The sequence below is a fragment of the Vicugna pacos genome, chromosome 16, assembly GCF_048564905.1.
Source record: "Vicugna pacos chromosome 16, VicPac4, whole genome shotgun sequence".
Taxonomy (NCBI): domain Eukaryota; kingdom Metazoa; phylum Chordata; class Mammalia; order Artiodactyla; family Camelidae; genus Vicugna; species Vicugna pacos.
In genome coordinates, this window is record NC_133002.1 from 44,209,761 (window position 1) to 44,227,047 (window position 17,287).

Consider the following 17,287-nt stretch of genomic DNA (forward strand, 5'->3'; position numbering starts at 1 on the left):
CTGGTTTAGAGCCCGGCTCAGCTTTTCATAGGCTGTGTGACCTTAGAAAAACTGTTTACCCTTTCTAGAATCTTGCGGGGGAAAGTCTCCTCATCCATAAAAGTGGATAAAAATAGTTGAGAATTCTGCAGGGGGGTTGAAGATTAAATGGGACATTTGTTTGTCAAGTGCTTAAGGACAGTGTCTGGCACCCTATAAATGGCAGCCTTTGTTATTCTCTGTGCCTCTAAGGAGTTGAGAGTCTGGCAGAGAAGAAGTGACAACAGGCACACACCCTACACAGGTAAGCACTATAAAACAATAGGTAAGAAAGCTTAGTGATGTGGCCCAAGCAAGCAGTGTTCGGGTTCTGAGCTGGGGTGCTCACTGAGGCGAGTGCTATAATCAGGCACGAGGGCTTCCTGGAAGTGGTGGTAATTTGAGCTGAGGCTTGAGCATGAAGTTGGCTGCAGGATGGTGAGGGGTCTCCCTGGCCAGAGCAGGGGGGCCAGGCTGGGATGCTGTCAAATCTGAATGGATAGTGCGAGATGTCCCCAGCACAGGGAAAACTCGAAGGCACTTTGGATTGGATGTGGAAAGAAAATGTCTCACGAAGGTTTCCAGGCAAAGGAGATGTAGATGGAAGTAGGTTTAGTGTAGTCACAGCCAACTGGATATGGAGTGGTGTCTCAGGTAGAGGGAGGGGCTCAAGGATGCTCAGGTTTCCACTGCAAGAGCCTGGCCATGGTGGCACCTGACCAGCCACCACAGGTCCCCAGGCAAGAAACAGCTCTTCTGACATCAAATTTGCATCCCATCCTTCCTTGCCAGGGAGCAGGAGGCAGAACAAGTTCCTGCTTTTGGTCTCTAAAGGTTCTACACCCAAGTATGGCACATGGTGCCCACTGACCCATCCAGGTCAGGAGCCGCCAGAGAGTCTGTAGAATGTCTGCAGACCAAATTCAAGGGGAAATGGCCTTTCCACATGGCTGGTTGGCACACCAGCTGGTCTCTCATTAACCCTCTCAACGATGCACCAGAAAATTAACAACCAAGGCTTTCTGCTCCATTAACACTGAAGTTGGCTCTTGGCTTGAGCAGGAGGGTTGGGGGATGAGGAGGGCGCAGGTTTTGTCTAGACAGAGGCACTCATAAAGGCCAGGTGCCTGGGCTTCTGCCACTCAGGAAGGGGATGGGCAGTGGAGACCTGGTGTGTCCCCCATGGCGGGTGCCCTCCCATGGTGGAAGTCCAAAGCAGGGGCCAAACACAATAGCCACTCCCTCATCTCATCCTTAAAATGAGGGTAAACAACTTTTTACAGGTGTACTGTGAGAATTAAAAGAGATCCTGAATGTGAGAACACAAGCTCAGGTCTGGTACCCATTAGGTGTCCCATCAATTGCTTTGTTATTTTTATTTTTTTATTGAGTAACAGGCTTAAAAGAGAGAGATATGTCATGGGTTGTCTTGCATATAGCCAGAACCCAGAGTTACAGAAGGGTCTGACTTGGTTTGGGGTCTGCAGTCGGTCTTTTGGGAGAGGGAATAAAGGACCCTGGGGCTCTGCTACCCAGATCATGGTCCCTACATGAGCAGCAGCAGCAGCACTGGCATCACCTGGGACCTTGCTAGGATCCAGAGCCTCAGGCCTCATCCCAAACCTACTGAATGAGAATCTGCATCTTAACAAGATCCCCGGATCATTAAAATGTACAACAGACTTTGAGACTCGGCTCTAGTGTGTTTGGTCCTAAAGAAAACCATCTTCTCCCCTCTCCTCTCCCACCTCACGGAATACGGGGCCCAGGACTCCAGGCAGACAGCGGTAGAGGATGCTGATGCCAATGCCAATGCTGAAGGGGCCTTTGATTAGCACTGCTTGCTTGCCACAATGCATCAAAGCACATGTTGAGAAAATTATTCCCTTCTTGATTCCTTTCAATTTTTCCTGCTACTGTTTGCTACTAGTATGTCTTTAACGTCCTCTATTCTCTGTTTCCTTCCCTTTAAACAAAGACACAGGAGGCTCAGACCTACATCCCTCTAAGCGCAACAGTGTATGTAACTAGAATTAGTAACACTTGAATTTTTAGAGCATTTATTTGTAAGGTAACTTTTTATTTATTGCAAGTGGTACAGATTTTCCATTAGTTGCCTTTCTAAGTAAGTTATATTTAAAACAATGAATCAAACTGAAGAAAAATAGTAAGTTCATAATAACAGAATTGTGTGAAATCTGGCATAAAAATCACAAGTGGTATATAAATTATGGCAGTTTGGTAAATTATTATTCCTTACAGTTCATAAGAGCCCTTTGAGATCATCTCGTCCACTTTTTTTCATATTGCAGGTCATCAAGTCAGTGTAGTAGGTCACGACCAGCACTTCTTGGGTTTGTTTTTAATGGAGTAGAATGGATTAGGCTAAAGGGCATAGAATTATGGGTGTATTGCAAATGTAGACAATGAAGGTAAGTCCTACCCCATAAACTTTTGTTTCAGTTTCTGTGTGTCCTGGCTCACAATGCAAAATGTCTGTACTATGTATGGGCTGCTGTTCAAAGAGTTAGCAAGTCACTCATCTAGTCCAATCTCCCTTTGGTAGGTGCTCCTGACCTCTGCTAACTTAATTCCAAAGGGGAGGAGTTGTCGCCTTTGGCCAGGTCACCCATGAGCAAAATGTCCCTTAATGCTACACCCTGGAGATCCCCACCACAGCTCTCCAGCTCCTCTCTCAGGACAGAACTGACAACAGTAGCTCCTGCCGCAAGTAATTAAATGGATGCTCCCCAGCCCTGCGGAAGCCAGAAGGACTCGGGCAGCTCACACTGAGGCACTGTTTTGACCTGCACAGAAATTACTGTGGAGACACATGAGAAGGAAAACATGTCATTTGTGGAGGGACAGGGTCCCCAACACCAGAACCTGCTCTCCTGGCCCTCTCAACCCTCTCAGGCTCGGGCAGCCCGATTTCACTGGTCTCCCCTTAAAGATGTCTTTTCCCTTGAAAAACAGAGATGGAGAGGGGGAAGGAGGCTGGGGGAAGGGCAGGAAGAGCAGGAGGAAGCTCTGGGTGGGGAAGAGGATTGAGCTCACCACAGGGTGGCACTTGAAGGATGGACCTTGTCAAGGATGAGCCTCTGGTCTGGCTGCATCCAGGGACCACTGGGAGGGTAGGAGTGGGCAGGGCGGCAGGAGGAAGCCGGGGCAGCAGGTTCACGATGGTGGGAGGTGTCAGGAGCACCTACCACCCCAGGGGCAGCTGAAATTCCACATTTGCCTCCGCTACAGACAGATGAGTGGGTAAGGGGGAGGGTCCATGGGTCCCTACACCCTACCAAGCAAGGGTCCCCTAAAAATGCCTGCAGACTCAGTGAAATTTTGAGCAGCAAAGGAAGAGAATGGAATTGTGGCGCCCTCTCCCCTCCCCCACATCCCCACCTTCACCTTCCTGCTTTGGTTCTCAGTTCAGGGCAGGCTTTCTCTCCCTTCATCATATGTAAAAACTCTCCACACACAAACCCTTGGTGCAACAAGCCCTCAGATCTTGTCCTAGCCTTTCTGGCTCCAGCCAAAGAGAGGTCTGCTAAGGAGGAAGGCCCCAGGCACAGGCTGCCCCCAGAGGCCTGAACTCTCGGGCAGAGGACTCCGAGTCTGCACCGGAGCCACCCATCATTAACATGCAGTGTGTGAGTGAGTTCAAATGCAGAAGCTGGATCTGTGGCCCAACTGGCAAAGGACCTTGGTGCGCAGTGGCCTGATTTATGGCCGAGAGCTCTCTTTATTTTCCTTTGGAAACTGTGGAGGTGCATTTAAAAAGGCCTGAGATCAGAGCCAGCACGCATGGGCTCAGCCAAGTCCTCTCTTCCTCCAGTCCCCACTTACTTGTCCCTTGCCCTGCTCTGGAAACTGGGCATTAGCAGTCCCCCATTCCTACCCCCAAAGTCTATTTTCTCTCCTTCCTCTTTATTTATTTTTGGGGCTAACAAACAGCGCCTCTTGCCAATAATCCAGGGACAAGGTAACTCAGGATATGGGGTCCAAGTCCCCTTGGGATCACCCTTAGGAAAAGGCAGCCCAGCAGGTGGGCACTTACAGGGCACCCAGAGGCTGAGAGCTGCCAGAATACCATGGGCGGAGCCAAGTCAGTCTCCACAGTTGTCACTCTGGTGAGAGAGATGAACAAACAGATCAATCAACTTTCATGAAATACCAGCTGCCCAGGGACTTTACTGGCACTGCCGAGGAAGGCAGGGGAGAGTGGGAGAAAGCGTGGTTTAGAGTCAGGCCAGCCCTGTACTCAATTCCTATCTTGCACTTCAGCTATAGGACCTCGAATGAATTCCTTAACTTCCCCGAGTCCCAGTTTCCTCCCTATAAAATGGAGATAATTCCTCTTTACCTCACAAGGTAGGGGCTATTGAGGGTGGGTGATAACACTTGGGAGGTGCCCAGGACAGTGTTGACACATAGTAGGTCCTCATCAGTGTTGGCTAAGTTCATTATTGCTATTGGAAGCTGAATGGGCTAAAAATAGAGTTGAAGCCATCTGAGATCTGACCCAGCTCAAACTGGGAGATCTTTGTCAATAACTTAACCTCTCAGGGCTTCCGTTTCCTTATCCATAAAACAGGGGGATGCTAAAAGGAACCTTGTTGAGTGGTAGGTATAATGTAGGTACCTAGCACAGCAATGGGTACATAGTAGAAACAGTTAAACGTTATGGTTTTTTTCCATTCTTCCTAGATCAAATGGAAAAATCCGATTTCTATGAACTCGGTAGGACAAACGAGATTTCTTTTCTTTGGGCTCGGTAGTTTTGAGAAACCCAAGGATGAGGTTTCTATGAACTTTGCAGAACTCAGACACATTTCCCTGAGAGGTTCCCCACTGCGCAACTCCAGAGGTGCCATCACCTAGAACACACAAACCTCTCAGAAAGGGATCTTTATCATAAAACCAAAAAAATTTTTTGAAAAAAATTTTCAAGGGAGGAATTTATTCAAAAAGGTGGACTGTTGGCTATTTAGGACCAAGGTAACTTGCAATGGAACAGGGTGACCACAGGGTGAGGAAATCAATTGCTGCTGTGGAGAGTAGCTACCCCCCAGCTAGGGAAATAACTAGGCTTAATTATACAACATCTTTGGTCTCCATCATCGCGATCCATTAAACCCTTGCTGCTGGCCAGGAGGCAATGCCCAGGAGGAAGGGGTTAGCCCAGTGCGCTAATAGGATCAGCCTTTCAATCCCATGAAGGTAATTATGGCCACATCCTTCCCCAACAGCCCTGAGCAAACAGATCTCGAGTCAATGTGGGGCTTTTCTAGGCAGCACCAGCTGCACTGACACCCCAGGAAGGCCAATGGCTATGCTGCCCAGAGTGACAGGGACTCTGAGCTCCATTGGTCCACCTGAGTCCTCCCAGCCACCAAATCCCTTCTAGAGACACTGCTCACCTTGGACCAGACGCCTGCGCGTGTCTTCTATGTCTAACTGTGGCCTAGAGGAACATAAAGGCATCTGAGGTGAGGGTGGAGGAAAGAAGGGAATGGTACCTGACCAATTAGGTCACCACAGAGCCCACCCCAACTGGCCCCATCTCCTGAAGACCACAATGACCCTGTCAGTTTCTACATGGCCAGTAAACCCACATTCATCTCTCGTCCTGGAGTGCGGTAGAGAAGGAAGGGCAGGAAGAGAAGACACAAATAAAAGCACAGGGGCAGAAAATCGAGTGGAGGCCCAAATGAGATCTGAGGCTGGGGAAGGAGAACTGGATGGCCCATCTGCAGTTGGTCAGGGAACCAGCTGGCCCCACCTCTTTGCCAAAGACTTGGGCAGGGGGTAGGATTGGGCAGCTATCCCCAACCCCTCTATGAGGGTGCATGTTAGAATCTGCCTGTTTCCCAGATTTCTTTCTTCTTCCCCATTTACAAAGTCTAGATCAGGGTCTCCCCAAGCTTCAGGACAAGCAGCACATTCTCACAGCCAATCAGGGGCATCCATGGCTCCAACAGACCATATCTTGTCCAAAGAAATGCAAGCAAAGGCAGACCAGGGCCACCGGTCAAAAAAATCAGCCTCTCCAATCCAGCCTTGGAGACAGGTAAGCCACAGGCCTCTCCCCGTGGCACTCAGTGGAAAGTGCCAAGACCCTGTAGGTAGAATGTGGTGGGTGCGCCAGGCCCCATGGATCACCTCAGCCAGGGGCTTGGCAGGGGCTGACGATGTGGAGATGATGTGCATTTGTCCTGAAACTGCTGAGCCCCTGGTTTGCCCCAAAGGGCTCAAGCTGGGCCAGACAGCTGCAGTACCAGCACTGGCGGTGAAGGCTTCCACACAATCACAAGCCCTAACAATGCGTGGGACTCCCTTGGGGGGTCTCCGACTCCACTCCAAGCTACTACAATTACCAATTCCACACAGTCGGAAACTTGTGAATGAGCCAGCTAATGCGTTTCAGGATTTCTGGTAGAGTAAGGAGTTAAAGGAGCCTAGAACCCAGGAGTTTTTTCCCCCTCTCACACTCACTCATGCAACCAAAAATACAGAGGGCTTATTATGCGTGAGGCCCTGGGCTAGGCACCACCTAAGAACCTGGTCCAACACTCTGTCCCTGCCAGTCCCCTTGCACCCTTCCCAGCCCCTTCCAAACTTCTCTGCAAGCCTCTTCTGAACCCCCTGTTCAGTGATGAAGGTCATGATGAGCTAGACTGCGAGCAGTTAGGTAGCACTCCTCCTCATCAAAGTGCTTTATAAACATTAACCAATTAATCCCCACGGCACCCACATGAGACATCACAGCCTCACTTTGCAGAGGAGTGCGCACAAGGAAGGTGCCAGAATCGCCCCCGGGCCCAGAGAACAGCCCAAGTCCCCATCTTACCCGCAAGAATGAGGCAGAATGGATTTTTCTCCCTACCCACCCCATCTCCTACCTGCCTAGCTAATTCTTCACAAATGTTCCCATCATGCCTTTCTTTTTCCAAAGAACAGCAGCAGCAATCACAACAATAACAAAAAATTAGGTTTCTCTGAGTAGGACACTTAATTCTTCTGCCAGCCCCACCTCTGGGATTCCAGCAGCCTTGTCAATCATAGGCTGGTGTTGGCAAGCAGGAATAAATGATGGGGGCTTATTCACAGGACAGGAAGGCATTCATCTGCAGGTGTTACAGGCACACTGGGGCAGTCTGATACGGCCTGGGTAAGAGAATTGCCTTGATCAAACCCACAGTGACTGTGAGGCCAGGGGCTTGGACTTTGGTGTGGCTAATATAAGAATAAGATAGGAAACCGAGGCAGGTTCGTGATCATCTGGGAAGGGTTTGTATCCCCACAGCCTCAAATTCTCCCCTGGCTCCTGGGTAGGGCACTGGGTCTATAAGGGGCATGAAAATAGCACCAGAGGTGGAAATGGCCCTTGGAAATGATGCTTGGGGTAACGGAAGTAAGCTCTAAAATGCAGGTTCTAATAACAACAGATGATCCTTTTCTGCCTTCTGTGAGGTCCAAATAACTACAAGCTTTCGCTTGACTCCATAGAGTCGGCCTGTTTGAGGCCAGAGCCAAATTGCTTGGGACAGAAAGAGGCTGGAATGGCAAAGGAAGAGACCTTAAAGGTAGCCCTCAGTTCTCTTCTAAATAAATCCTGAACATATAGTGAAAGCTTTTCATCTCCACTGAGAGGGACAGAGAAACTTTCAGAGCACCCCTGATTTTTGTTATTCCATAGAACTTGACTTGATCCAACCTGACCCCTGAACCAAGAGAAAGTGGTACGTGTTTAGTGGAAAGAGTGATGAGATAAAGTCCAGAGAGGAGATAAGATAGAGAACACATGCAGAGAGAACTATAGGAGCTAAAGGGAAAGAATCCAGGCAAGGCTCTGAGGGGCAACGCTGACATTATCACATTAATGTAGGAAAATGAGCGGTCCAGAGACAGGAAGTGGGACGGCTGGAACCGTCAACCACCACGCTAGCTTCTCAGGGGCAAAGACCCTGTTTCAATGAGTCCTATATCACACGGGCAGCGGGGGGCCAACCCATCTCCTTGAGTCAGACTAATCGCCAACACTGCAGCCCTCCAGTGAGAATCACCAGCCTCAGTGGAATTAGATAGAACCTCAACCACCCTGCCCTGGCTCCAGGACCAGCCCCTAGTCCCACAAGAGACACATAATCAAGCTGGGCTCAGAGTCATTGAGGCCACTTACCCTGCTGGGCCATTTTGGGGAGAACTCTGTGACAGAGGACCAGAGAGACAGATATCCTCCATTCCATGACATTCCAAGGCCTTAACTAAGCACAGGCATATCTAGGTGACACTCAGAGTCTTCCTCCTAGGGTATGATCTGAATTCCAAATTCGTCATTTACCACTTAGGTGACTTGGGTAATAATTTGAGCCTATCCAGCCTCTCTTTCTGTAAGAGGGAGAGAAGACTGCCTATCTTGCAGAGTTGTGAGGTTGGAAGAGACTGGATGGAGAATGCCTAGTACAGTGCCAGGCATATAGTGGGTCCTCAAGAGATGCTATTATTGCTGCTCCCAGGAGCAGTGTTAAGGAGAAGCCTCTCTCACTGGCTCATTCATATTCCTAAGAAGTACTGGCTACCTTATGCCCTGAGTGCATCCCCTTTACAATTCCTGATGGATCTGGCTTTTGTGGGGCCTTGCCTCCCTGTGACTGTGAGCCTTATAAGTAAATAGCTTCATGAGAGGCAGAGGAACTTTCCTCAGGGAGCCACAAAACCATGCTGCAGGCAAATGACAGCTCGGGTATTTGTTTTAATTTAGGCTCTTGTCAAGAGCAAACTTCATGGCTAACAGCCCAAACATGACTGCACGGCACCTCCCCAGGAAGCCTCATTCTACAGCTCTCAAATAAGCTGTTTTGAAGAAGGAGGCAAGGACTCCTCATGTTGCTGCCAAATCAGTGTCCCCCATCCCCTCCATCTAGGCTGCCCCCAGCACCCAGAGGGCAGGGCAGCAGTAGCAAGGTAGACAGCTCGGGTGCCAGCCTGCCTGAGTCAGGGCTGATTAAAAGGCACCCTCAAAGAAGCCCTCAGTCTAATTTTCCCACCTTCATCTGGTCAGAAATTTTCAAAGCAGCCTCAGGCAACTTTGCTTCTCTGCTCAGGTTAGGGGTGGTGGGTGGTAGAAAAACTTGGAAATGATCAGATGATCAGGTAGGGGAATCAGCCAGAGACAGGTTTCCATAGGATTCTATGTTTTGGGAGATAGGCAAAGCAGTACTGGGTTTTGCAAAGAGCCAAGAAATATTCAGGAATGTAAGCTGCCTTTGAATATGAGGCATTAGCGTGACTGTTATTTGCAAGAGCAGCACAGCGAAGAAGAGGTCACTAATCCTTCCTTCGGGTCAGGAGCTGATCTGCAGCCGGGCTCTGAACAGATGTGTGCCCCCATTCACACAGACACACAGACACACACGCACATGCACGCGCACACGCACACGCACACGCACACCACACAGCAGCCGTGGGCCCTGACCTTCACCCAACGATGCTAGCCTCTGCAGGGAAAGGAGCAGATGGAGTGGCTGGGCTTGGCGCAGGACTGACACCCAGGGGATCCAGCTTTGCCCCTTTGATGTTGAGAAACCAAAGTAGAATGAACCATCACAAGGAGAGATCCTGGGGGAGGAAAGGAAGGAAGAAAGAATGAGAGGGGAAGGAGGGAGAAGAGGGAGGAGAAGGTATGGGAATGATGAGGACCCAAAAGGATACAGAGGTCAGAAGCTGGGTACTAAGTACTGAGGAGCCTCCAGGGCAAGACCTTGGGGTTCAAGGCATCACCTTGTCCTCTCCCCCCACCATCTGACTGTTACCAAGGAATTCAAGCCAGGCTGACCCTTAAAAATGTCCTTGTCCCATCGCATCCAATGTCCAGAACCTGAACCTATCTCCACCTGCCTCTCCCAACCCTTGCCCCCTGCCTAAGGACCCTGGGCTAGAAGATACAGCAAGAGAGAGTGAGAGGGTCCCACTGAAGTGATCAGGGAGGGCAGGATCCACTTACTGTCTTCTTCAGGGGCCAGCAGGACCCTCTCCCTACATCACTGAAAGAGTTGGCGAAGGTGTCTCCAGGGAGGAGTGGGAGAAATGCAGGGCTTTAGCCACCTAAGCAAGGCAGGCTGAGGGGTGGGAGGTGGGGTGGCAGGTGGGGGCACTCAAGGCTGATCGCAAGCCCCCACAAGATACAAGTGATCAGTTACACATCCCCAGCGGCAGTGCAAGAGCAATCACATGATCGAGGCAGATTTGGGAGCGAGGAGGTGGAGACGCCGAGGTTTTTCTTTTTTTTCTTTTTTTCTTTTTTGGGGGAGAGGGAGGGTGAGGGCGATGAAGAGGCTGGCAGGAAGGATTGCTGAGCTGGGGGTTTTCAGGTCCTTCAACCAAATGGCCCCTACAGAGGTCTACACCTACAGTCACCCTTACCACCCTTACCACCCCTACCCCGAAACACACTGGCCTCAGGGTGTCCCTGAGGTGGCAAACTCGGGCTCCAAGGACTTTACGAAAATGTCCTTTCTTTTTCAAGGTGGACAGAAGGAGCAGCAGCCGCGGAGCTGAGGCAGCACCCTACCAAGGCTCCCCTCTCTTCCCCAGGGTTGGGGAGTGCTCGGTCACACAACAGGTGGGAGAGGGGGTGACAGCTCTCCTGACCCCGTCCGTTCACTAACCCCGCATTCCGCTTGAAGTTCTCTCTGGGGACCTTCCATGGCCGATCGCGGGTCCCCACGCCGCTCCCCCGCCTCCCGGCCCGCCAGGCACCTGGGCAGCCGTGCCGGCAGCCCCCAGCCCGCGCCGGGCTCCCCAGACAAGCCCGGCATCGCGGGCCCCGGGGCCGTCGGGGCGCCGCGCCGGGCGCCGGGGCCCGTTCCCGCCCGGCCTCCCCGGCCCGAGAGCACACGTACTGCTGTACAGGGTGTCGATCCAGGAGAGGCGCGGCAGGCCCCGGTGGCTGAGCGGCTCCATGCCCGCGGCTCCGCGCGGCGGCGGCGGCGGCGGTGGCTCCGTCAGATCGGAAACCCGACCCTCATCGCACAACAAAGGAGGGAGGGCGCGGGCGGCGGGCGGCGGGCGGCCGGGAGGGGCGGCCAGCCCCGGAGGCCGAAGTTGCCGAGCGCCGGGTGGAGGCGGGGGGAGACAGGGAAACAGGTAGCAAGGAGGAGCGAGCCGGAGCTGCCGGGGGAGGAGGGGAGGGCGGGCGAGGGCCGGCAAGCGTCCCCGGGAGCCCTTCCGGCCCCTGCGGCCGCCGCGAGCCCCGCTGCCGATCCCCGAGCGGCGGCCGCGCAGCTCGCCCGCCAACTAGCAACTTCCCCGGGGCTGCGCGGCGCCCAGGGGCGGGGGGCGGGGGCCGCGACCAATCGGCGCGAAGCTCCCGCGCCCCCTCCCCCGCCGCAGCACGCCTCCGGAGCCGGGTGCGGAGTGTGGGGAGCAGCCCGAGTCCCCACGACGCCCAGGAGAGAGGGGCTCCTGCCCGTGACGGAGGAGTGGTCGATGGGGGTCTCCCGCCTGCGGCGCAGGCTCCTTTTCCTCCTGTCTGGGTCCGGCCGAATTCTGGTAACCCGCAGACTAGGTGCCGCGGGGAGACCTATGGGCCCGCAGGGGTGACATCACCTGCCACCCCAGGATCTCTAAGCGCGGTTTCAGGGGCCGGTGCGGCTGCCAGGCCCCTCCCCTCGGCAAGGCTGGGGAGCGGCGCTGATGGGGTTAAGGTCCTGCCCGCCCGCGGGAAGCCTTGGCTGCCCTAGGACTCCTTCCTTCCAAACCTTAACAGTGAGTGCCTCATCTACTTACACACCCTTGACCTAAAAGCCGGGCGTTTCCTGTCCTACACACCAGAGGGCGGCGGCTGGGGAAAGGCTGGATGCCGGGGGACAAACGGGTCTCGGCTGGGGTCCCTCCAGGAGCCTTCTCTGGGGATCCCAGCCGCAGCTCACGTGTGGAGGGATACCATGTATACGTAATCACTTACAAGTTGAGGGAAGTCTGGGGTCAAGAAGCCTCTGAGAACAGAGATTTAGAGACAAAATTCCTTCTAAGACCCTCCCCCACCAAAGCAGTGAAGAGGTTGGGGCGCAGGAGCTTTATGCCTGTCCCCTGGGTGCTGGTTCTAAGGGGCCCAAAGCAACTTTGCTGCAGATTTGGTCCTTTTGGCCTCCTTGAGCCAAGGGACTCTGGAGAAGGGACTGGAGGGGAGGGAGGGTCAGGCTAGGGTGGTCCTGGGCCGTGGGACTAAAGCTCCTCTCCTGAGCCCAAAGGAAGGGAGACAAAGGGCCCACAAGGGAACTCTGCACTGGGCCGCTTTTACCTCAGGTAGGGTGAGGTTTCTGATAAAGGAGCAGACCCTTCCCAGCTCCCATTACCCAAGCAGCTCAGGGCAAACACTTCCTAGGACACAGCTCTAGGGAGAGGCCTGCAGGGTGAAGCTCACCCTGACCTTTATAGGGGCAGTGTTTTCAGCATCCTTGGAACATTTGTGGGGGTGGGGGGGTCCTCATCATTCTAAACAACCACAGATCTAGCTCTTAACATTTTTAAAAAAAATATAAGTATAGTTGTCACAATATTATATCTAGTTTCAGATCCAGTTCTTAAGAGGAGAAGCAGACCCTCGCCCATGATGCTGAAAGGAGACTACACCCAGCTCTGGAACTACTGAGGTGGGGGCCTCCAGAGCTGCCCACGGGGAAATGGTGGCCATTGGCTCACAGTAGGTTGGGTGAGCCCCTGAGAGTTGCAGGGGAAGATGTTCTGGGGTGTGAAAAGCCTCCACAGGTGGCTGCAGTGGGTGCATTTCAACCTCAAGGTGACAGTGGCCCCTCCCTGCATCCACTTGGCTCTCTGCCACCCTAGCCCTCCTGCTCTGGCTCTTGTGGATCTCCTTGCTCAGCTGTCACCCTCCCACCATCTCTGACTTGCACAGAAGACTGGGAGGACCCAGCAAGCAGGCACCTGGAGCTTGGCAGAGAGGGGGGCGTGCATCTCCAATGAGATGCTCCCGAAATAGAACCAGGATGGGAGAGGAAGCAAATGGGCTCTTGGAAGAACCAGAGGGAGGACGGTGAGATGGAAGAGCAGAGAGGGGCCCAGGGCTTCTCTTCCTCCCACGTGGAACCCTCGGTAAAGGCACAGAACCCAGAAGAAAGGTGCAGGCAGGAGCCCAGCCCAGGGAAGCAGCAGCACTGCCCCCTCCCCAACAGCCAGCACCACTACCAAGGCGGCTTGGGCCCTCTGCACACTGCGGGGATTGTCCTGATGGCTACATCTGGGCACTGACTGTGAGGAGGCCATGGATGTATGTTTCTGCGTGAGTCACATATATTTGCATACATTTTACATTTTTATCTACAAAGGCTTGAACAAGCTATTTTCAGCATTTTTCAAGCTAAAATGTTACAGTTGCTCTCCTTAGCATTGCCATAGTTTGCTTTTTTCTACCTTCTGTCCAATCCTCTCCCAGACCTCCCAGTCTGGAACACAATATAGGGGAGAAGGGAGAGGGATCTTGGAGGCAAATAAGAAGGAACACTTCTAATAATGAGCAGAGAATGCCCACAGTGGACCTGGCTTGGATCTTAGTGCTTTGTTAACACGATAGCCTTACTATTATCTCAGTTCCTTCCATTTTCCAGATGAGCAAACCAAGGCACTGAGCAGCTAAGTAACCTGTCCAGACAGTAAGTGGAGGGCTAGGGCTTGAACCCTAGTCTACTCATCCTCTTAAGTGCCAGGCATGCTGCCTCCACTGTCAGGGTTGAAGGCAGGGTGGCAAAGGTCCATGGAAATCTTTGCTGGTCCGTAGGTTGGAGACCACCTTCTAGGAAACTCTTCCCAGCCCTCTTCCATCTCCAAACAACTGTCTCACACATACATATCCCAGGAAAGGGCAGTTACTTCAAGATGCCCTGATGCCTAGATGGGATGACTTCCAGTGGACGTACCACCCCATGGCTTGACTCTAACCTTGGCTATGGAGACAAGGGTGTGGAAGCACCAGGGTGATATGAGACCAGAGCAGAAGCCTCCAGATTCCTGACACTGAGAGTGGAGAGGAGGTTGGGGAGTCCCAATACCACATGCTAGGAAGGAAAGGGTTAAAGAGTCATTCTCATCTACATTGTGTCCACGGTGAAGTGCTCTGCCAGCAACCCCCATCTGTCAGATCAGCAGGGGGGCATTCCCATGGACAGGCCGCCCTGATTCAGCTGAGTGCAGACCTGCCTGTGTACCTGAGGCACTGAGCCAGCACCCATCACACCTTGTCCTCCAAGCCTGCACTAACTGTTCACTGTCCTGTCCTCCAGGTGAATGTGTGAATGTTCTCCACCTTCTCCAGCCCTCCTGCTGGCCTGTGCACTCAGGCTGTCCTCGGCTCCCCTCCTCCCGTGGCGACCAGCCTGGTCCTGCCTCACCACCGGATTTAAGGGGGATTTAAGGGTGGGTTGCCAGGAGCACTGGGCTGATGTGGAGGGGACGAGCAGGAAGCAGATAGATCCCTTTCTGAAGATCTGCGGCCTTGCCCTTAATTCCCAGGGCTGTGCTGCTCACTGCCTCTCTGACAACCAGCTCGCTTCTACCAGCTACTTGGCCAGGATGGAAAAAGGATGACCATGCTTAGAACCAAATCTGTGTATTTCCACTTTTCTTCCCTCCTCACTATTAGCAGCCCCGCTCCCCTGTGCACAGCAGGAAGGCCCTGGGAGTCCCAGCTTCCTTGATCACCGATGAATCACTTCTGGTGAAAAAGATCTCCATTCCATTCACCTCTCCCCACTCTGAAGCCAGCAGGGACCACCAGTGTGCACAGGCTGGAGGTACAGGTGTGCTGGGGCGTTGTGGTGGGGGCAGGTAGGATTCCATGTTCAAATTAAAAAAGAAAAACAAAAAAACTGATAGCCAAAAAACCCTTTATACTCTTCCTAGTAGATCAGCTCTTTAAAAGCTGGGACTGCATCTTTTTTCACTGCACTCAGCCCAGTGGATGAATGAGGCTCAGGTAGACCTCCACGGCAGCCATAACCACACTCTGCCCCCAGATCAGCTTTCTGCCAGAAGCCCAATAGATTGGCATTCAATAATACATGTTGAATAAATAAAACTAATGACAGCTAACTCTGATTGAGTGCTCCTTAAGTGCCAGGCACTGCTCTATGTGCTCCACATGGACCATCCCCCTTAATTCTCATAATGAGCCAGCAAGGTAGATACTGCTATTGTCTCCATTACACAGAAGCAGGAGGGCTATGCTACTGGCCACCTAGCAGGTGGTGGGGCCTGGAAATGAGCTGAGATCCTGAATCCCGAGGCCACGCTTGTAAGCTCCGTACTTGGCTGTAGTGAGTGAATAAACGAGTAAACAGAATGAAGCTAGACTCAGGGAGGAAGAAATTGGAGCTACAGGAGGAATGTAATTCCAGAACTCCCCAGAGCCACCAATGATTAAGCAAAAAGAGAACCGGTTCCCAAAGAAAACCACATCTACTACAACAGGGCAGATGACTCTGGAGACAAGCTAGATGCAGTCAGTCCAATGACAATTCCCTGAACTCCAGTCCCCGCCAAAACCCACTGCTTCTACGCCCTGGGCCAGTCTTTAGCCTTTCCAGCCTCAGTTTTTACATCTGTAGGTGGGCACCCAGGTGGATCAGGTAGGTGACCTCTGGGCTTTCTATCTGCCCTGGCAGACTATAAACTTTGCTTCCTAGCAGACCCTGGGATGGCTTGTTTCCAGCTCTTTGCTTCATTTCATTTACTGCTGTAATTGATACCTTGGGACAGTAAAGCAGCATTTAGTGTTCTAAGATTCACCCTCACCCCTCAGGCCTGGAAAGAAGAAAATTCCTCAGCCTCTCCTGGGCACCTCTGAGTGGGAAGGTTTGGCTTAACAGTTCTGTCCTTTGCTCTCTTCCTCCCTGTCTCTTCTCAGCTTCCTCGATTTTCCAGCAGACGGTGAGATCTACAGGCAGCACAGACTTCCTGAAAACCCTCCCCACTATTCATTTCTTTTCCAAAGTTCTGTGTCAGCTTGAGTCATGGGGAAGATGTAAGAGTCAGGGCAAGATAGAAACCAGAGAACTACATTCACCTCCTTGTTGCCTCCCTCGGCACCATGGCCAGGAAAAGCACGGTGATACCCAGGTCCCTGTAGCTGTGACGCTCCCAACACGTCCCTACACATTTTTCAGGGGCTGTGCTGAAGCTCCAGTTCCAAGGTCAGGGCCACAGTGAGTCCAGCATCCCGGGAAGAATACCTGCCTTAGACTATACTCAGCAAGCTGCAGTTTCAGGAGAGTCTTAGACCAAGCCCCAGCTAAAGTGGCCCTCACCTGACATGGTTCAGATCTGTACCACCCAGCAGTGAACATGAGAGGTTTCCTAGGGAGGACTCAGGAGTAGGGTCTGGAGTCCCCTTCCTAATTTACTTACCCCAGCATCCCCATCAGCCTTTAGAAAGAGGCCAGCAGAAGAGACAGAAGGATACTCCAAGTCCCAAAAACCTAGAGACAAAGTTCAATAGCTCCAACCTTATCAGCTCCGAGTGAGGCAGGGGCATGTCCAGCGGGGGGTCAGAGCTCAGGGGCTGGCCCTCTGCCCTCCCACAGTCACCATTCCCCTGAAGCTGTCTGTGCTTCTTGCTCTCTCAGCCAGAGGTCTGCAGATGACTCCCAGCCCCTTGCTGCTCTGCCAGGAGCTCTGACGCCACCCGCCAGGCTGGCCCCATCCCTGTCAGGCCCAGGAGTGGCCACAGGGGCTGAAGACAGGCTGTCAAGGAGACCGGCTCCCAGAGGTGGCGGCTCAGCATTCAAGAAGGCGAGGATAAAGGAGCATCAGAGCCTGGCCAGTGGTGCTTGTTATCAGTGGAGTCTCGCTGCTGTGGGGTTACCATTCAGGTTTGCAGTGTGTGGTCGTGTCTCTTTAAGGACGAGGCCTCTTTAAGACAAGTTCCCTCTGCAGTCTTTCCTGCCGCCAGTGGTCCTGCGGCAGACAACGGGGGCTTCCGAGCGCCATCTGGTGGTCCAACAGAGCAGCACCTCAGCCACCAGTGGCCATCCTGCCACCCTGGACATAGTCTAGCCAAGAGGCCTGGAAATGTCTGCACTAAAATCTCAGCTTTGCCCACTGGATTGTGCACAGGGATGTTGGGTTACCATCATGAGCAATGGGGCTAGGGAAGTCAGGAGGAACTCCATTTAGGATCAGGAGACAGCAGGAGCCCCCAAGAGTGGCCTGGGAAGAATAAACCATCCCATTGGACAAAAGCTTCCCTAAGATA

General features: G+C 52.7%; 1 protein-coding gene across 3 annotated transcripts in view; it reads right to left on the reverse strand.

The window, feature by feature from the left end:
* ABR (ABR activator of RhoGEF and GTPase) overlaps positions 1-17,287 on the reverse strand; it is a 172,753-nt gene that overhangs the window by 120,386 nt on the left and 35,080 nt on the right. The window contains exons 1-3 of one of the 3 annotated variants that reach the window (XM_072939094.1): positions 10,923-10,990; positions 5,439-5,482; positions 4,076-4,145 (exon numbers count right to left, since the gene is read on the reverse strand). The exons of 1 other annotated variant lie outside the window; for it this stretch is intronic. Coding sequence is in view for 1 of the 2 variants with exons in the window: in XM_072939093.1 (XP_072795194.1) it covers positions 10,923-10,983 (61 nt within the window). In the remaining variant the exon portion in view is untranslated. Of the gene's footprint in view, positions 1-4,075; positions 4,146-5,438; positions 5,483-10,922; positions 11,327-17,287 lie in introns of those variants that run through there. One more of the 3 variants, XM_072939093.1, reaches the window with a different exon arrangement.